The sequence below is a fragment of the Podarcis liolepis genome, assembly GCF_965112155.1.
Source record: "Podarcis liolepis genome assembly, chromosome: 4".
NCBI lineage: Eukaryota > Metazoa > Chordata > Lepidosauria > Squamata > Lacertidae > Podarcis > Podarcis liolepis.
This window is the reverse complement of record NC_139558.1, coordinates 24,580,311-24,601,249: the sequence shown is the minus strand read 5'-3', so window position 1 is coordinate 24,601,249 and position 20,939 is coordinate 24,580,311. Positions and strand designations below refer to the sequence as shown.

The 20,939-nt window shown below is 43.0% G+C and overlaps 1 protein-coding gene across 4 annotated transcripts in view; it reads left to right on the top strand.

Moving 5' to 3' along the window:
• The window catches only part of FGF14 (fibroblast growth factor 14), a 295,007-nt gene that overhangs the window by 188,431 nt on the left and 85,637 nt on the right, over positions 1-20,939 (top strand). Inside the window, exon 1 of one of the 4 annotated variants that reach the window (XM_083501377.1) lies at positions 2,657-2,855. The exons of the other annotated variants lie outside the window; for them this stretch is intronic. Within the exon in view, the coding sequence (XP_083357503.1) occupies positions 2,660-2,855 (196 nt within the window). The 5' untranslated portion in view covers positions 2,657-2,659. Of the gene's footprint in view, positions 1-2,656; positions 2,856-20,939 lie in introns of those variants that run through there. 4 annotated transcript variants of the gene reach the window in all.

The window sequence follows — 20,939 nt, the reverse complement described above, 5'->3', positions numbered from 1 at the left end:
CCGGCTGATTAATCTGGTACCAATTATGGGTGTGTCTGCAGAAGAATTTTTATGTCTGGAATTCGCACAAACCATATTATTATTATTATTATTATTATTATTATTATTATTATTATTAGCATTTGTATCATAGGAGTCAACTCCTAGGCGCTGAGGTCCCATTTCCCCCCCTAAAATATTTGTGGCCGCAACAAGCCTCCCCCCCCCAATTGATAGGCATTGCCATTTAAACGGTGTGTGTGCACCATGTTTTGTGATTGATTGTGTGGGGCGGGACTTACCTGCCCCCCCCCAATATTTTATTCAAGTGGGCACCCTTGAAGGAGCTCATGGTGGCATACACAGTTCTCACCCCCATTTTATCCTCACAACAACCCTGTGAAGTAGGTTCAGCTAAGAGTTAGTGACTCGCCCAAGGTCACCCAGCAAGCTTAGCAGCTGAGTGGGGATTTTAACCCTGGTCTCCCAGGTCATCATCTAGCACTCTAACCACTGCACCACATGGCACTCATTCTGGTGCCACACCTGTCAAGCTCGGAATCAATCCAGTTTGGACGTCCAAACGATGGGGCTGCTTGCCTTAGCTGGCGTTGTTGTGCTAAGGTGCCAATGAAAGAAAATGCACCGCACGTGCCCAGCAACAAATATGAGCCCCCCCCCTTTCATCTGAGCCTCCATCTGTAGCAGACATGTAGAGTTTCACTGGAGCGTTATCATAATTACATGCCTGAGCTCTTGGCAGACAAATAAATTAATCACAGAATCTCGGGGCTCTCCCCCCCCCCACAAAACTTAAAAAAACGAGAGCCAAATTCCAGCCTTACAGACTACAGGGTGAAGTTGAGTTTTCAGAACTCAATCAATCTAGTACCACTAAATGTGTTTGCTTGGCAATAGAAGCTACGGAGCCCGTCCTGTTTTGAAAGATGATCTTAAGAGGAACCGGTTCGCCTTTCCTTTGAATGCCACGATGTTTGGGACGCCTGGGCGATCTCCCTTCCCTGTTTTCCTCCTGGAAACAAGACAAGCCCGAGAGAGATCGCGAGCCAAGGCTGCCTTTGTGGTCAGCTGGCTGCGTCCGAGAAGCCACAGCAGGCGCTGATGCTCTGGAGCAGAAAGCGCGCCTGTCTCTCTCTCTTTCCCTTCCCAGCTCACCCTCCCCTGCCTGGGAATTAGTCTTCCCCTCAAGCAGCAGCGTGTCCGGTTCCGAGTCCCGAGAGAATAGGGCGCCACCGCCGCCGCTGCTGAGGCGGAAAGGCTGGGTTTGGGCGCCGCCGACTTGTGACCCTCGCGCCCCCGCCGCCGGCCCTAAGGCGGCGCGCATCCCCGTCGCGTCCTTCCGCCAGAGTAACCCCGTCAGCCCCGCCGTAGGCAAAGCAGCCACAAACGTCCCTCAGAGAGAGCCGCCTCGGCGGGGACAACAAAGAGACCCGCGCGCGACGCCAGTCTGTCGTGGTTACGTAGGGAAGAGCCTCTCTGCTCTCGCACCACACGCGCGAATCTTTAATGCGATACGGTGCTGGCCGTTCGGGGTCTCGCGGGGCGCCGGCTTATTCGGGGTGGGGCAGCAGGGCAAGCGGGAACGCGAGGGAAAGCGCGGAAAGCAGTCTGTCGCTTTCCTGGCTCCGGCTGCACTTTCACCCAGAGAGCTGAGACTTTCTGGGAGCGAGGGAGAGAGACGCCAAATTACAACTTCTCCGTCTCTCTTTCTCACATCCGTGCGCGCGCCGTCTCACACTTTCCCGCGCATAATTTCCCTCAGTCAAGCCCCTAACCTCTCCCCACCCCTCCTCCGCCTCTCTCTCTCTCACACACACAGAGAGATGAACCACGCGCGCGCGCTCTGCCCTACGCGCGCGCCCGCGCAACGCACACTCTCTCACATACACAGACAAGCTCCCGGCAGTCACAAAAGCCTGACTGGAAGCCGAGGGGCGGCAGCGTGGGCTTCTCTCGGCGACAAGCAATTTCCTCCCTTCAATCGCGGCGAGGCTTTTTGAGCCCACCTCTCTCTTTCCCTCGCCTGCTTCCCTTTGATTAGCATTCTCATCGCTGCTGGGTTTTTGTGTGGTGCGACTTACCCCTCCCTCCTTTCCCCCCTCTCCCTTTCCCCCGCTCCCACCCCAAGGACAAATCCCCTCCCTCAGTCGTCTCGCGAAGGGAGAAGAGGAGGGTGAGCGCGTGTGTGTGCGCGTGTGAGCGAGCGAGTGTGTGGCGGGGTGGCTGCTAGGGTGGGACTGAAGCGCCGCGATTAAGGCTCGCGCGCTCTCTCCGGAGCCGAAGCGGGCGCTCTCCAGATGCTGCTTTCTCAGGCACTCGGAGGCAGCCCCGACGACGAGGAGGACACGGCGCCGGCGGCCGGAGCGGCGGCGGCGGCGGCGACAGCAGCCATGGACCAGCGGGCAGAATAAGCCGGGGCCGAAGACCCGGCATCCGCCGCGGGCGCTGCTTGTTGCTGTTCCCGCTCGGCCTGAAGCCAGGCGACTCCATGTGGTGACCGGAGGACTTTTCCTCGCCGCCGCCCCTACCCGCGCCTTTCTTTCCAGTTGGCCTTCCGGAGATGGGTCGGCGCCTCGGCTGAGCCAAGCCCCGTGCCCTTCTCCGCTGCGTTTGGGCAGGGCTCTCGCGGACGCGGAGCGCCCGGCGACGGACCGAGGCCATGGCTGCGGCCATCGCCAGCGGCTTGATCCGGCAGAAGCGCCAGGCGCGCGACTTGCAGCACTGGGACCGGCCCTCGGCCAGCAGGAGGCGCAACAGCCCCAGCAAGAACCGCGGGCTTTGCAATGGGAACCTGGTGGATATCTTTTCCAAGGTCCGCATCTTTGGCCTCAAGAAGAGGAGGTTGCGGCGCCAAGGTGTGTGTGTTTTGTGTATGTGTGTACATGTGTGTGTGTGTGTGCGTGTCCTATGCGCCTGTGTGTGCCTTGGAAAGAATGGCCTGTGGTTTCCAAACTTGGGCCCCAACACGCTGGTAAAGGGCAAAGAAGGGGGGAAACTGCCACTTCTTAGGGTTGTGCCCATTTTACAGGAGGGGAACTGAGGCTGTCTCTGGGTTCATTGTTCTGAAGAAACTCGCTTCCTCTCTCTTAGTAATGTGAACGAGAACCCTCGCTTTCAGTACATAAGCATGCTTTGGGGCTGGCAAAGAAATCCCGTGCCTTATTTAACCGCCTAGACTGATGAGCAAAACTGGATGGTTCCAGGGCGTTAAGAGGCAGCTAAGCTATGCTAAAAATGACATCACAAGTCTGGGAGATAAGTAATTGTGCCCATTGTACAGAAGTGGGATTACAGGCATTTAAAGTGCTTGGTCTGCAACCAAATCATGGCATTTGGTTAAGGTAATGAATGGGCAAGGACTTATCCACAGCTGTTTAAATATTCTTGTCACACTCCCAGTCAGGGGTGCCAAAGAGAAGTAAATGAATGGATTCCTAACCACCCTTCTAGTTAAAGCTCGGGGCTGAAGTGGTAATTCTAGTCTAGACTGGTAATTATTGGTATAGAATTGGAAAGATAATTGTTTCATATTAGTTAATGCCAGATAAAGGGAGTGATACCGAATATGTGGGATTATTTTATGCTTCTTTATCTTCATTCATACCAAAGTGTCTAAATCAGTGTTCTTCCAGCTATTTCAACTGAACTAGGTGGCTTGTTCATTCACAACAAAATACATTGCTCTTTAGTATCTGCTAACTAGATTCTAACTTGTGTCCCATCCCACCCTCTGAAGCTGAGGATAAGAAACCTGGGATCTCTATACAGATTTACGTATATTTCATACCCACTGCGTGGAGCAAAGGGTTGTGTATACTAATGTTTGAAGGCAACCTTGGAAGGATAACATGATGCAACAGTAAATCTGCTAAACCTTTATTATTCCCTTTGTTGTGCCCTGTTTCTTTGCATTTAGATTTTGTAGATTTTTATAATTTATAAATACAAAGAAGTCCCAGCATGAAGCTGCTCTAAGAGATGATTCATATTTGCAATGATCACCCATTGTTCCAATCTGAAGCACAATGTTAGCAAAGAGAAATGCATTTTATAATTGTAATTTGTGAATTGAATCAAGTAAAGAAAATAATTATTTCCAGTGTCAATAATCTAAATGCATTGAGGGCATTTTTTTTGGTAAGAAAGCAAGGTTTAATGAAGACACACAGAGAGAAAGATTTTCCGTGAATAAATTGTATGAAGATCCATATAAAAATACTGTGTTTTGAGTGAAGTAATAACTAGTATGTAGTGTGTTCTGTATTTTATAATACAGCCCATTGTTTCAGTATTAGAAAACTGATAGCATGAGAAGGCAAGGCAGGCATTCTGGGGCACTGTCACTTTAAGAATCTACAGTTGCTGAAGTGGAGAATCCTCAGAGTGTTGAATGTGGGGGAACCCCAATTCCCACTACACCCTATTTTTGCAGCCTTTGTAGCTGGCTCACTCCAGTCATGGCTGACTTTTAATCATTACATTTCTTAACACACTGGGAATGTTCTGTCACCGGTTGGAAAAAACACTACATTTCTGAACCTTAACGCTGCTTTTGCTGAATTTCTTTCCCTTTCTTTGAACAGTCTAGCGCTGTGGTCTCCCCACCATTCCTTCATTTTGTCTCTTTGGGCTGCTTTTAACCATGGTTATCACTAGGTGTGTGAGCCTCCCAAGGGAAGGCAGTTCAAGTAACAGTAACTGGAAGAGTCTTAACTATATTGGAACTATATTTGAGGATTCTTACCTATATTGATACACCAGGGGCATCATGCAATTATGGATTTAGATTTCTGGTTTTTTTTCCCTGTATGCAAAGTGTGGTGCACTCTTGGTGGTGGCAGGGAGCTGTTTCTTTCTCTCTCTCTCTCTCTCTCACACTCACACACACACACACACACACACACGTATATATTCCTGCTTCAAATGGATTTGATCAAAATGCAAACAGACCATAAAATCAGTGTGATGGGAAACCTGCACTCTCTCTCTTTCCCTTAGATCAGGTAGTTTCCTATTCTGGTAATACTCCTGAGTTTTGAAAACTGCAGATTCTGTGACAAAGCTAGCATCATTTCTGCCATAACTAAAACTAGGAAGACCTCAGAACAACAACAAACACCTATACTTTTCTACTTGTACTAGCATGTAAGGTTTGCACTTCTGGGAAACGAGGTCCTTCCTATCACAAGGTGTTTCAATACTGAAATGCTTTTCCTGGCTAAGAAAGCCATGCACTGCTCTCTAGGATGTAACTTATACTTAATAAGAAGTTTCACTTATGGAAATGTAAACTAAACCAACATACATACGTTACTGATAAAATTTAATAAGAATGTTTTAGACTCTGTTAAATTAATGATGAAAGGACGAATTGGCTTTTGCTTTTTGGAAAGCAGTGGCATAGCCAAGTGAATTACCTGACAACAGCAACTAGTGACAATAAAATAACAGTGACACTGATTTCCACAATCTATTCAGCTTGGGTTTTTTTAGTGAAGGTAGTGCAATGCTTATAGCTGGTAGTCGCTGTGTGTGCCCAAGAGCAGCCTCAGCGAAGCAACATTAATGGCTCTATTTGTTGTCCTGTGCTTAGTTTTACACACAGTGATGCCAATTTATGGCCTTAGCAACTCAAGCATGCTTGACATCCACACATATTTGTTTGACTTATGGGTCAAACATGGGAGAGGGATTGTATTTAATAATAAGTGCATTAAATTTAAAATGAGCAAATCACTAAAGCTAGTGATCTGCTTAAAGCATTATTAGATCATAAGGGTTGTTACGTGAACAACAATAGTGTAAAATAAGAGCCATTTGGAAATTAAGGCGACTCCTTTAAGAAGGCAGATCAAAAAAGCAGAAGCAACAATTCAGGTTGATTCTCTATTAGGAAATGTTCCTTTAGTTATATGTTATGATTTCAGTATGTGGGAAAGATGCACACATCCAATCCATATTAGCTTAACATAATGAAAATATTACATTCACTTAAACCATTTCCATTTTTGTACCTTCTGTTTCATATACAAAATGTTTATAGAACATATTTATAGAATGCACTTGGAGAGTTTCTAGTATATTCTCCTAGAAAATGTACTATTTGTTAATCACGACTCTCTTGTTTTAGGGAAAATGAAGAACATCAGATCCACTATTTATTATTGCTTATAAACCACATTGTTGCCCTTACAGGTGACATGTGTTTTGCCTGTCTTTAAAAACAGCAACAACCTACTGATTCCCTAAACTTCTTTTTAAGAAAGGTGTAGTGTGGGGTTGCATAAAAGATTGTTTAATTAAATTTGGCTAATGATTAGTACTTGTCACTTGTGTGGAAAAAAATGCTATGGTTTCCTATGATTGTATTAGGTTGCTAAATAATAATTATGAACCAGTTTTCCATGTTTGTAGATTCTGGGAAAATTAGTATTTGCCTTCTAGGATCAGGTGTTGATTTAGTATTTGCCTTCTAGTTGATTCCAGAAAGTTATAGATGAAGGGGGAAAACCATATGGAATTAGAATCAGTCGTAATTTTTGTACTGATGTTAACGGTGCACATACTGAGCTTTTTCATATTGTATCTAGGGATGTTCCTAAAACCTGCTTTGATGGTATTAGGTTGAAATGCTTGACTGTCCAAATTTTGTGTGCAGTACATTTCGCTGATAGCAACTGGAATATTTCACGTATGGTGTGTGTTCTGGGAAGGAGTTGCTTGCCATTTTATTGTATTATTGCATCTTTTAATCAAATGAGAATTATTATTTGTGCATGAAACTTTATCACTGTAAAGCTCTGCTTCAACCTTTTGAGTGTTTACTGATACTTGCTTTGCAATTGTAAACACATGTATTTTGTAAGTTATAATCCTATTATTACCAATCTGGTTTACTTTGAAGTAGGGATGGGGGAGAGATTGCATTCAGTTTGCATTTAAAGGTGAACTTACCTAATTCACACATTCTGAAACAATATACAAACGGAAACATAACTATAGTTCAAAATTCACACTTCCCCAAATTTTGCAATCTAGTTCTCCAGACAAGTGACCTGTACAGAAATGCATAGACTAGGATATGGTGTGCATACAAATGCGTATATTAGTGAAAACAGCACACAAAAAAGGAGAAAGCATTAGAAGAAATTGCTTTGCAGAAATGTGTATATTGAGATAATTTTGCTGTTTAAGTTGCATGAAGACTTTTTAAAAAATTGCAAACTATCTGGAAATGTAGAGAACTATAAAATAGGGGGTGGGCGTGGGTGATGAGGAACTGCAGGAAACAAAAATTGACAGATTTGCCCTCCCTTACTTCCAAGTAAACATGCTTATGATTGGGGTGTGAAATAATTACTTTCAAACAAGTTTACACCCACCCATACATTTGTTGGTTAATTTACATGTGGGAATTTGTACACTCGCTTTGCAAATCTGTATTGTAGTTTAATACATAACGATGGAAAATGTAATTTCTGTAGCATGGCAAGTGGTGGGGTGGGCTGAACAATCCAGAGCTCTGCTGCACTGTTACACTGGTGAAAGTGCCACAGAACTTTATAGACAACACGGCAAATACAGAATTCACTATATATTCACCAGGGACTGTGCCAGCAATGATACTGACATGCCACCCACACATGAAGGCCCCCTTTGAATGAAGGGGATGTGCTCCCAGCATCCACCTTGCATCATCATACACACATCGTGCAAGGTGGCACATAAGTGCTCCCACCCCAGCAGCCCCATTGGCACAGCTAGCAACAACCCCAGTACTTCAAGTCCCAAGGCATCCCTATAGGCAGGAGTTCAAATTCACTCATGCCACCTACAAGCAGTTTTTTTTAGGAACACAGCACATGGGGGAAATATAGAAAAGACACAATACGGCATCAATATAGCTCCCCTGGCAGAGTGTCTACACACACAGAGAGAGAGTTCTCCTGAGACACGGGTTCAAGACCATCAAGGGAGGGAATGGCTCCATGGCCAAATAACCGAAGGGCAGGGTTGAGAGGGGCAAAGGGGGCAGCCCTAGACACACACTGGTGGCAAAAGCAGCCTACAGTGGCTCACTCACCCCAACCCCAGTCTCAGGAGCATGAGGATTCCAGGAACATGAGGACTGCAGGAAGATTCCTGGTCTGGTGGAACAGTTCGTGTTTGATACATTGGAAGTCCCCGTACATACCACGTTAGGAAACGGGAGGCGCACATGAGCCAATCATCAGGAGTGCTGCAGCCAGCCCTTTTAACACACCCTTCCGACTGGCAATCCATGTGATCAAGACGCCCTCCTGCTATCAGTGGCAAATGGTGTGCCACTTACCTGACCTCCCTCTGGCTGAGTCTGCTTTATACTGGGATGGATAGGCGTGTGGTGGCAATGAGGTCAGCATGGTGCGAATGTTCTGGCAAGAAAACTTCATTGGCTCCATTTGTACCATGCCCACCCTGCTGCTGCCCTGCTCCCCCCCTCTCTGTCCCAGCATGCAGCAGCAGGTAGACCAGGCAAGTGGCAAAGCCCCACGACACCATCTGCTACTGTCTGCTGTTTTACATGATAGGTTGGGTCCTGCCAGGTAGTATCAGAGCAAGACTAATTGCCTCCCTCCTCATCCCCCCCCCCCCGCAAACTGACTGCCTCATATAACCTGGCAGCAGCACTTATCCTATCTGTGCACTCTGAGATGCCTGGCCCCCTCATAGTCAAGAGAACCATAGTAAGCAGAGAGGGGAGAGGCTACTCTTCTTCCTACCATCCTATCCTGAGGCCAGCTGAGACAAGATTAAACTAGAGAGGAGCAAAGGAGTACCTATCTGCCCATCCATAGAAACAAAGAAACTACACTTGTGAAACAATCAAAGTTCTTACTCAGAATGTATGAGATTCTGAAAGGGAAAGAAATATCTATAGGGTTGCCAAACACTCATCTCAACAAGGCTTCTGTGTCTTGGTCAGTGGTTTGACAGACAGAAGGGTAGCAGGCTTGGTGATCTGTCAGGTACTAGCTCTGTACTGGGAGCATCATCTGTGGTACAATTGTCTGCAGTTAACCTTGCAAGGGTGTGGCAGCCTGCCTGGAGCAAACAAGCCCACAGAGGAACAGCTGAGAGCATCCTTGTTACTGCTGCAGGTCATGAGGTGGGACTGGCCGGCGTTGTGAGAGCTGTGAGATTGGTGCTGTGCTTGTGGAAGAGCTGCTTGTGGAGAACAAGAAGAGACAGAAAGAGAGAGATAGAAAGAGGACAGCAAACAATAGATAGCAGCTGGAGTGCATAGTCTTTGAAACAGTAAGTGTTTGTGTGAGGAGGTAAGAGATCGCCAACAGAGAGCTTACCTGCTTATAGCAGCTCGCCTGTGTAGGTGGACACCATATTGCATCATTAGAGCAATACAGTTCAGATAAGGCTCAGCATTTGCATGCATAGACAAGGAATACGCTTGGAGCAGCTCCCCGTTACAGCACGTGTTTCACACTTCTCTTGTTTATCTGTGTAGTAGGGTATTCTATCCTTGCATTCCCAGCTGTTATACAGGAGTAGAGATTGCTGTAGGCTGGTCATGCCTGGATCCTTGAAGCAGGTAGCTTCCAGGGTTCTAGGGGTAGGAAGTGTTCACAATGTGCAGAAACGTCTGGTGGTGCTTAGGACATAAATCTTTTGCGAACTGATCTCTTTTTATGCAAAGTGTCCTTTTTCTGTTATTTCCTTTCAACGGGGTTCCCTGTTGTGAGCTCAAAGTCTGTGTAACATCATCGATACAGCCCTGTGCCTCACCACCTATCATTTGATGTGTGGTTTATGTGTAGTTTGTATTACTGGTTGTGTTGTGAGTGGGTGTTGAGTTACAGCATTTCCTATGTTCTGTCATGGTGACAAGGGCAGGGCAGATAATGGGGAAAGCGATTGTAATTTTGCCTGCCCATTGACACCAGTGAGATGGAAATTCCTTATACTAGTTTGATGCAAAGTTTAGTCATTGACAAAGATGTGAATGTGAGTTGAAGCAATGTAGGATTTGGTATAAGCATCCTCCTCACCCAGTTATGCCAGCATAGCTGGGCTTCCCCAAGGTCTTAGAGCAGCAGATCTCAAGTACAGAATTGTGCCCTAATTCTATTACTATATTAAACAAGTTATCAATTGAACTAAGAATGTTTCAATAGGTTTTGTGGGGGGTAGCGGCGCTTTTGCTCCTTTCTCAAACCGAGCAAGTGATAATTGGTTGATTCATTGGTTAGGAGTACTGAAAAGAGAATTCTTTTGCCGAATAAAATTAAGATACCTGTGGCTTGAAGCTTGTAATGTGAGCTTTTTATTTTTATTTTTGCTGGTAGGGGCATGGAGGCAGGATAAATCTGATTTGCATTATATCCATAGTGCAGTGATCCAGTAAAAATGTGGCAAAGGAATCACTGACTGCACTCCCAATGGAATTTATGTACTGAGTAAAATACTTTGGCACTGATCTGTCAAACCATACATGCACGCTGTAGGTTTCACACAGACTGCTACATGTGAGGAAAAGATGGCTGTTACTTGGATACAGCTGATAATTTGCTGTACCAGCAGCAGCCAGGAAATCAGAGCCCTTTCCCCCCCCCAAATCTATTTGGTACAATATGCCCCAATCATTTTGTTTGGCAGTGTGGCAAATAACACATTATCACATGCATGCATCCTCTGTTGCAATTTTTAAAATGACCCAGTTGCCCACACATACTTACATGAGTCAGTAGTGCCCTTAAAAAAAGGAAAGAAGTAATTTTTGTAACCTTTTCCTACCTAGTCTCCTAGAGGCAGTACTTACTCACCACCAGCAACTAGGCAAGTGGTTATTTACAAGCCTGTAATTATCCATGTAAATTGTACATCTACCTTTTCGTGTCAGTTTGTCTTTGATGCTAAGTTAGTGTACTTCATTATATGCAATTTTCTATTTTGTATTCATGTATAATTTTAGTGATGCAAAGTGGGCTTGCTGTAAAAATGTCTTGTAATGAAGCATGTGTTCCTCAATAATTGCTTTCCGTAGCATATACTATATATTTCATCCATTGCAATTTTATTTTCCCAGCTTCCTGCTGTTTGCTGCAAAGTTTTATTTTGCTAGAAACGTTTTTATTTTATAAAGAGAGCTCACCCATTTATTATTATTATTATTTTGCATTTTTACCAAATTTATACAAAAATCCCTATTTACTAGATTGCCTAAGGACTGTAATCCTAAATACCACACTTGGAATAGTCTGTACAATTCTGGTCATATCACCTCAAAAAGGATATTGTAGAGCTTTTTAAAGAAATGTAACCACAAAAGTATCAGGGAAGTATCTGTGAGGGAAGGTCGCAAAATCTGAGGCTTTTTAATTTAGAAAAATAAATGATAGAGCTGGCTAAGATGGTGCATGGCACGAAGAACGTAGATAAGAAGATTCCCCGCCACCCCAGCCCCTGCTCATTCTCCCATGATGCTAGAAGCTGGGGCCATTCAACAGAACGGAGTGTTGAAAGATGCAGAACACATAAAATAAAGTTCTTCTTCACACAGTACATAGTTGAGGTATGGAATTTACCCCCATGAGAGGTAGGGATGATCACTAACTAGGATTAAAAGATTAGGAAAAATTATGGAAGATGCCTCTGATTGCCAGTTGCTGGAAATTAGAAGTGGAAAGAATGTTGGTTTGCTCAAGGCTGCAGGCTTCTCATAGACATCTGGTTGGCCACTGTTAGAACCTGATAGATTCGAAATGTTTCAGGGGGTTTCATCAAACTGTGTTTTAGGGGACCCTGGGTTTCCTCAGAGGTTAATCAAAGGTAACTCAGTGTGAAGATCACTAATAGTGGACAATCATCCCTATTAAAAAAACAGTTTAATCATCATTACCACTACAACAGTGATAAGACAAGGGTGGCAGATATAGATCAGGATTATCCTCTTAGATTTCTCGGTGATTTGCATCCGATTGGCAAGAGGGGGTTGACTCTCAAATGCTTAACAATAGCAACAACACCCAAATTAGACTTGCTGGAATAAGGAAAGCTAACTGGGAGTGGACTTTTGTGTGAAAAGACTGTCTGCTCAGTTCAGTTCTGATACTGAAAACAAATCCATGGGCTAACTTTATGTCCTTTGTACCTGGGTCTCATTGGTAGATCTTAGGGTTATGGTAAATATAAAGCAGATCTGAGAAGTCTGAAGTCTGTCCACTTGTACTTCCCCAATCTAGTGCCCCCCATATGCCTTGGACTACAACTGCCATCAGCCTCAGCCAGCATGGCCCAGTGGTTGGGTAATGGGAGTATAGTCCAATTATCTGGAGGACACTGGGATGGGAGAGACGGTTCTAAGAAGTTACATTCTCAGATCAACCACAAGGTACAATATATTTTGCCCGTAAGCCACCCCACATGAACTGTAACTCTTACAACATTCCTCAGGACCTTCTAACAGGCTATGATTCCATGTGAAAGGTTATCTCAGTAGACATACTAGTGTAGAGGCCCAGCACCACGGTTGGTCAATTGGTCCTGCGCCCAGGGGAACACCCTCTAATTCCTGCTGCCATTGGCCAAGCATCAAATAGCACTTACAAGATTTCTCTTCATATAACAGCAGCTGAAATGTTTTGCTTTAAAACTAATGTATCCGTTTTGTGTGTGTGTGTGTTTACACACATAAACATTTACACATAGGTTTATGTGCACACCCACCCACTTTATAATCAATCCCCTCCAAGCAAATTCCATTTTTTCCAAAGGAGGTTAATTTTGTGATTGATCCATAAAATTTATGCAATGCCAAGACAACTCTCTGACTGGATTCTGTTATTCAGGCAGAGTTGACAATGAATTCATGCATATGGGCATCTCAGGTCACAAGAGAGATACGAAGGGAATTTGGTTCTCAAAGAGCAGGGGCGGTATTTGCAATACTTTTGAATAATAGCAGTGTCATCAGTCTGGTGGAATAACAGTTCTAAAATTAGACCTTTGGAAATGAAAAGGACTTATTTGGTTTTTAAATAGCATGCCTTATGGTGCAATCCTATGCATGTCTATTCAAAATCAAGTCCCATTTATTTCAATGGGGCTTACTCCCAGGTGAGTGAATATAGGGTTCCAACCTTAGTATTTTTTTACCACCTGGGGCTTTTATGTAGACCATGTGATTAAGCCCCATTATAGCTAACAGAGCCTAGATACATATAAATGTGTACGGCTAATATTTAGATCTTAAATAATATGCATGCATAATATGTGTGGCTGTGAGAGCAGAATGACTTTCTGACTGATTCTACTGTAGTTTGTCACACATGACTTGTGTCATGAGAAAGTGGATGGGGATGTCCTTTGCCATCAACTTGGTATTATGGTTGGGAAGATGCATTCACCACTCACTTTTAAGTACAGATGGGGCTAACCACAGCTAGTGTCAGAGGTAAGCATCATTATGCACCTACCAAGTCCCACACCTCTTTTTTGGGGGGGCATAACTGACCCAAATTGTTGAAAATCCACCTGCAATCTTCCCTTCCCTCCTACAGAGGAACAACATGAGCCAATTTTAAGGTCATGGTTATATGGGAAAATATCACTGCAAACTAATATTACTGCCAGTGGCAACCCAAAGCTATGCCCTCAAATGCACCCGGCCATATCTTCTGACTGTATTCATACAAACACATGGGGCCACATGGTAAATGGTGGACTATAGGTACCTATAACCTAGTCCACACTCATGCTTTTCCATATGATAGTGGGTACAAATCTGGCCAAGAATTACAAGTTCTGCTGCTCATATATAGGATAAATAGTCTTGTATGAAGCGGTCATTTAAGCTAACCTGGTGCCTTCCAACTGTTGCTGGACTAGAGTAAACATTGTGCCTGGCCAACTGGCCATTGGTTCAAAAAATTCTAGAGGGGACCAGGCTAGGGGAAGCCGGCACAGACTATACTTATTTCTTCTGAAAAAATGTAATAACATCTTGAGGGTTTTTGTAATGTAAAGATATCTTGGGATACCTTGTACAGTTTTCAGAAATACTCTGGATTCCCCCCTCCAAAAAAAAAAACCCCTCTTGATGACTTGCCAGTTTATTTTCCCCACAGTCCACTTCTAGTGTAGTGCTTGGTGCTCAGGAGATGTTATAATTGCATTTATAATTGGTATTGATAATATAACTTTAAAAAGATCAAATGCTAGAACAGAATTGCCATACCTGATTTCTAAGTGGCTATTAGGGGTTTGATGACAGTATAGATCTCTGTTGGATCCACCTGACTGTCTTCTTGAAGCTTCCCAAAGAAGTACATAGCAAGTGCATGTAAAAACTCCAGCAAAAGATCCTAAACCTCTCAGCAATGTGTATATGAACATAAATGAGTGCTGGCTGCGTACATGCAAGCCCAGATACACAATTGTAACGCCATTATGTGTTCGTGTGTCCCAATCACTGTAAGCTTAGATTTTAACATGGTGAGGAAGGAAGAGAAGAAAGGAGGAAAGAGGGAGATGTATTTGGAATGACTCTTGAGTATGAACTAAAAAAGATTGCAGTACAAGAATAAATGAGAAAGCAATCAGAAGCTGAGAAAGAATGGCTAGACAGAAGCCCATGGAAAGTAATTTGCTTCTGGCATGATTGCCAGAGAGTCCGTGATGAGGCTGTTCCTGCATTTTCACCTTCTGTGGTTTTTGACACCTCCCCCTGCCTGCCCCACTCCAGGTGTCCACTAAATTTTTCTTTCTCTCTCCCTTCATTTTGCGTTTATGGTTAGCTGGAAAAGGAAGCAAACTTCTGATGTGCCCTAGTTCCCACAAATAAAAGGTTACAGCGCATCTACATATTCAAGTTCCAAAGACATTTCCCCCTCTGAGCTTGGGAGGGGGGAAAGGCTAAATAAATAAAGTTCATTGATTTTATTTAAATGATTTCTTGACTAACTGATGGCAAAAGAACCTGTAAGCGTTGTGCAACAAATGACATCATATAAAATGCCGTATTTTAATAATCAAATAAAAAACCCTTATTAAAATACCATTATGGTATTCAACTAGCAATACCTATAATCATACAAGTTGTATTTTCAAATTTGCCCTGTCTTTCTCACAGATATCCTTGAGGTAGCAAGAACAGTTATATAGGTATTAAATGCTTTATCACTACCAGATGGAAGAGGGGTAACATACATTATCATCTTAATTGTAAAATTTAATATCACTTGGCTGAAAGTTACGTTGGTAAACATTGTAAATTCAGGGGGTAAATGTTGCTCCCTTGTCTTTAGTTCGCCTATAAATCTCTTAATCATTTTTTAGACTCTACATTTAACCCTGTGTCTTCTTTTTTTAAAATGTAACCTGTAGCAAAAATGCAAGCTGCACATTACATAATCTGCTATGGCAACATTTCACTGTGCAGTTTTAATCTCCCTGCCATGACAACTATAAGCAGAAGAATGGATCCACTCCAGCTAAAGTTAGTCATACTCAAAATCAATGGGGCTTGTTTGGCATGACTAACTTATTTTCTATGAGAATGAAAGGCTACTAAATTTAGCTAGATCAGGGCCTATGTACTCTGTGAGAAGAGCAGGGATAGGAATCAAAGCAGTAACATGAAGGGTTGCTTAACAGTAAATTAGTGGCATTTCATCCCTGAGCCCTTTTCACCTAGATACATAGCAAATTTTGTCTGCTAATTTCATCTGGCAGATGTTGTGCCTGACTACTTCTCAGTCTTGTCTCACATTTTGACTGCCACACTTTCCCAGTCTAATTGTATCAAATTTATTGGCGCATCTGTTGATATTTGGGCGTACTGATGCAATTGCACAAATTTGATATTCAGGGAGGGGGCAGCAAAACCATGCTGCAGTTTGGGGATGCAGAATCATGCATGAGGGTTAAAACTGCAACACTGAGAGATGAAGAAGAGATTAAATGGCTTAATATTGGTCATCATATTGCAGACTTGGGGCTTTCTGGTAAGATACTGAGGCTGCAATCCTTCCTTGGGAATTAGTAGACATGTATAGGATTTTGCTGTATGTTTCTGGGGTTCAGTAATTTGAAGAGCTGGTGAATCCTTCCAGGGCTGATATGAGGCACTTTGGTACCTAAGGTAAAGAACATTTCACATATAGAGGCTAAGCAGACTGGCAAGTAAATTTTACTTCAGCACTGGTGATGAGATAGCTTTCCCCATGCAACCCACCTATCTGGATTAATTGCTACCCTTGTCCTGTATCAACAACCACACATATTACTTAAAATGATCTCCTATCCATAAGCGTTCATTGAAATATTTGCCTAGTTATTAAAACATACAAAATGGGTAACTACAGCTGCTGTCTTACACCCTGTACATAAGCCCCACTGAACCCTGGGAAGCTTACTTCTGAGTAAACATTCATAGGCTTGTGCTGTAAGGGTGCAATGGCACGTTAGGCAGGAAAAGGCCATTGCCACTTAAAACAACATTCTGATAGTGTGTATTTTCCACTCTTCCCCAAATTGTGTTGGATCACTTGCCCTATGGGATAGTATCCTTGCATTATATATTTTGTTGCCCACACAGGATCGGCTGTCGACTGTGAGCACAAACACAATGACTTCATGCTCAATAATCCCACATGTTCCAGGAAAGGAGTGATGGGAGACTTACTGGAATCAGCAAGGGAAACCCACATGACCTGAAAGTGTTGCTGTGCAATGCCAGGTCAATGATGAATAAAACCACTGCCATCCACGACCTGATTGTGGATGGAGGATTTGACCTGGCATGTGTGACAGAGACCTGGTTGGATGAAGCAGATGGGCCTGTCCTTGCCGCTGCTTGTCCACCAGGTTTCTCTTATGCACAGCAACCCAGGTCATGTGGGCAGGGGGGGGGGTTTGAAGTGATTATTAGGAATTATTGGGAATTATTGGATTATTAGGATTATTGTCTGCACCAGGCATCCTATTGGGAAGACCCAGTTTTCTGAGTGCATGTTCTGGAAGCTGGGCAATAGGGGCAGTACGGGATTCCTTTTGGTGTACCGACCTCTGGACTACTGCAACTACTGGACTACCTTTGAAGATGACCCGGAAACTGCAACTAATTCAGAATGCGGCAGCTAGACTTGTGACTGGGAGTGGCCACCGGGACCACATAACACCAGTCCTGAGAGATCTGCATTGGCTCCTAGTACGTTTCCGAGCACAATTCAAAGTGTTGGTGCTGACCTTTAAAGCCCTAAACAGCCTCGGTCCTGTATACCTGAAGGAGCGTCTCCACCCCCATTGTTCAGCCCGGACACTGAGATCCAGTGTCGAGGGCCGTCTGGCGGTTCCCTCATTGCGAGAAGTGAGGTTATAGAGAACCAGACAGAGGGCCTTCTTGGTAGTGGCCCACCCTGTGGAACACCCTCCCTTCAGATGTGAAGGAAATATGCAGCTATCCTATCTTTAAAAGACATCTGAAGGCAGCCCTGTTCAGGGAAGTTTTTAATATTTAATGCTGTATTGTTTTTAACACTCGATTGGGAGCCACCCAGAGTGGCTGGGGAAACTCAGCCAGATGGGCAGGGTATAAATAATAAATTATTATTATCATCATCATCATCATCATCATCATCATCCTAGGAATGCCATTTCCAATGGTAGCCTCATGTCTGGCATATCACATTTCTGCCCCAGGTCAATGTACTCTAAGAAAGCAGTGGAGAGTAGAAAGGGGTACCAATGGAAGATATATCTTCTAAGGCAAGGCTGACAAATAGTGCATTCTTCCCCAAATGATTGATGCTTGTGGGGAGCAATGCAGGGGAAGCTGAGTTTACAATTTAATCCATTTTTTTTAACAGTTTGAAACTGCAGCCACAAAGTGAATGACTAATGATTTAATATAACCATTTTTCTTTTTACACATATTTTATTTTAATGTGTAATTTTCTCCTGTGGGTAGTCCTCATTCCTATCCACCTTTTTCTTAGCAAGGGCGTTTTCTCATCACAGTGTAGGAAATGCTGTATTTTATTGTCAAACTCTTAGCTCCTTTAGGGATGTGTTGAAATAGAGTAAATTCATGACTCTTGCATTTAAATTGTAAGAAAAGGGCTACAGTTTTTTTATTATAATTTGGTTCTTTCATTATTATTATTATTTTTTCAAGACTAATTTATACAATCACTTGTCCTGGCACAACAACCCCTAAAATCACTTCAGCCTTTGATTGCTTATTATTCAAGGGGACTGAAAGAGAGTCAACAGCCTTGACAAAATCATTCATAAACTGTTAGCATCTGTCTCTTTCATCATTATTTGTATTGTATTCCCTCTTCACAGGATACTATAAGGCGCTTCACAGGATACTATAAGCAAAAAGATGATTTTGTTTAAGAAAAAGCTCCGGCTTCTAGGAGCTTACAATCTAAAGTTTAATGACTGGGAGAGAGAATGGAAGAATGTGAAGAAATGCAATGCATACTTTTTTGGGAGTGGCAACAGGGGTGTTAAACAAAGGCTGCCTCTGTAAGGTGGGGCTTTAGGCAAGATTTGAAGAAAAAGAGAAAGCATAGACTCATATAATTATAAAGTTGGAAGGGATTATAGAGATGTTCTCTGAGAGAGTTCAAGACGTCAGGGAAAGCATGTGAGAATGTGGTTTATGGCTCACATAATCAGTAACAAAATTGTCTCTAATGGAGTTTACAGTTCCATTGAGATTGTGATTTGTGAATAGTGACAGGTGAGTCTGTCAATTTCAGTTTCTGAGTTTCTCACTTTTGCAATCTAAAATTCAGTTCTCCACATTTCTGTATCAGTTTGCTATTTTTTTTAAGCCCTCATGAAAATTCATCAGCATTTTTAGTGCAAATTTCTCCTAATATGCACATGTTCATCTGGATTCTTGTCTAATATACACATTTCTTCAAAGCATTTTTTGCCTAAAATAATGCATTTTTGCATGTTATTTTCACTAATATGCATTCGTATCCACCCCTTTCGCCACCTATGTGGCACTACTTGGCTGGAGAACATCACTGCAAAATTCAATTTTTGAAAGGAGCCTGTATTGCATTTTTCAGATTATTTTGGAAAGTAAGCATTAGGTAAATTTGCCTTTAAATGTAAACTGATTTGAAATTATTCTCAATCTCTATCTGTGAGTGTCCCAAGATAGGCAATAAGAGGCTTTGATTGAGACATCTTTGAATTCTCTATGGACTAGGCGAGCAGTTCTGAGGAATAGCAACCAAACTGTGATTGCTGTTGCCTTATGTGTCTGTCAACAGCTGGTTAATGTAACATTCATCTGCTGCACAGATTTCTGTTACCATCCAGCATTTTATACATCACAACAATAGGATGTCTAAGATATCCTGGGAGATAAAAGGAACTCCCTTAGTGTGTTACTTCTTTAATTAGGATCTCTTGTGAAACACACCAAACACAGGGATCCAAGTTTTAGAAAGAATCAGACCAAAAACCCTTAGCCCTGTCTATGAATTTATAAAGTAGAGGAGGTTGAAGTTTGGTGTTAATTGATCCATCTGTCTAGTCCAGTGTTTCCAAACTTAGGTCTTCAGCTGTTTTTCAACTCCCATTATCCCTAGCTAGCAAGACCAGAGGTCTGGGGTGATGGGAATTGTACTCCAAAAGGAGCTGAAGACCCAAATTTGGGAAACACTGGTCTAGTTGGTGGTTTCTGCACAAGATAGAGTTACTGGTTTGTCTAAAATTAAAATTCTGTACCAGAAACATGGTGTTACCCTAGTGGGCCATGATATACTTATGAATTCCCATATAATTTGGTGTTTTGTCTCAGTTAGGAGTGCAACACACAGGACTGATGTAATATTCTCTGCATTCTAGCCTCTTCCTTCTTGCATTCCACTGCAAGAGAACCCCTTAAAGATCAAGTCAGTAGAGTTACTCATGATAAGTTAAAAAAAAATTCATTTACATACAGTGGTGCAGTTTGGCACCTTTGAACTCTTGCCTTACAGCACAACCCTGTGCATGTCTACTCAGACTATAGACCCATTGTGTTCACTCCCAGGTAAGTGTGTGCCTAGAATTATCATTGCATAACGCCCACCATAGGCTGAAGATGCACTTCCTTATCCCTTTGACACCTGGTAGAGAGGTATTTTAGGGGCTACCCTAGTCTTTAGATTGTAGATTGTTTTAAATGGTTTAGTGTTGTATTTTTATATTGTTTTAATCCACCCTGAGTCCCATGGTGAACGGCAGGTAAGAAATTCTAATAATAATAGTACAGAATATTATAAAGACTGCAGTCCTAATGGTCTTACCAGGATGGGTGGTGATCTTTAGATAGTCATGTACTTCAAAATGCGGCAAACAGCCCTGTAGCATTTAGGGGTTGTCCTCCTCATTCTGCTGAGTCCTGACATGACAACACCACAGCTTCTGCTTCTCCATTTGTATAAGTATATACCAATGTAGATGAATGCCATCTATAGTAGCAAAAACACTTTAGAACACTGCCATTTTTGCTCATTGTCCTGCCTGGCTAGTCTTTGAAGTTTATACTGCTATTTCAAATATATCTCTTTACATCAATATTGGCTCTGAATCTACCTGAGAGGGTATGCTAATTTATTGAATTGTTGAAGCACACTGAAGATGAATGCTGATGGGGATCCAGACTTCTGTTGTCATCTATTAGTGATCTAATTACATATTGCTTCCTCTCACGGGACACCAGTACAGGCTTGATTAAAGTATAATATAGATCGTTCCCTAGAGGGTGTTAGGCTCTTTAGCTGATGCTATGAATTCAGAAGTCCTATTTTTCTTCCCCCTCTTGGTTATTGTATGAGCATGACAGCGCCAACATTATCACTTACTCCAGCGGTTGCCAACATTTTTTGTGCCCGTGGCCACATTTACAAACATTGTGGACACGCACA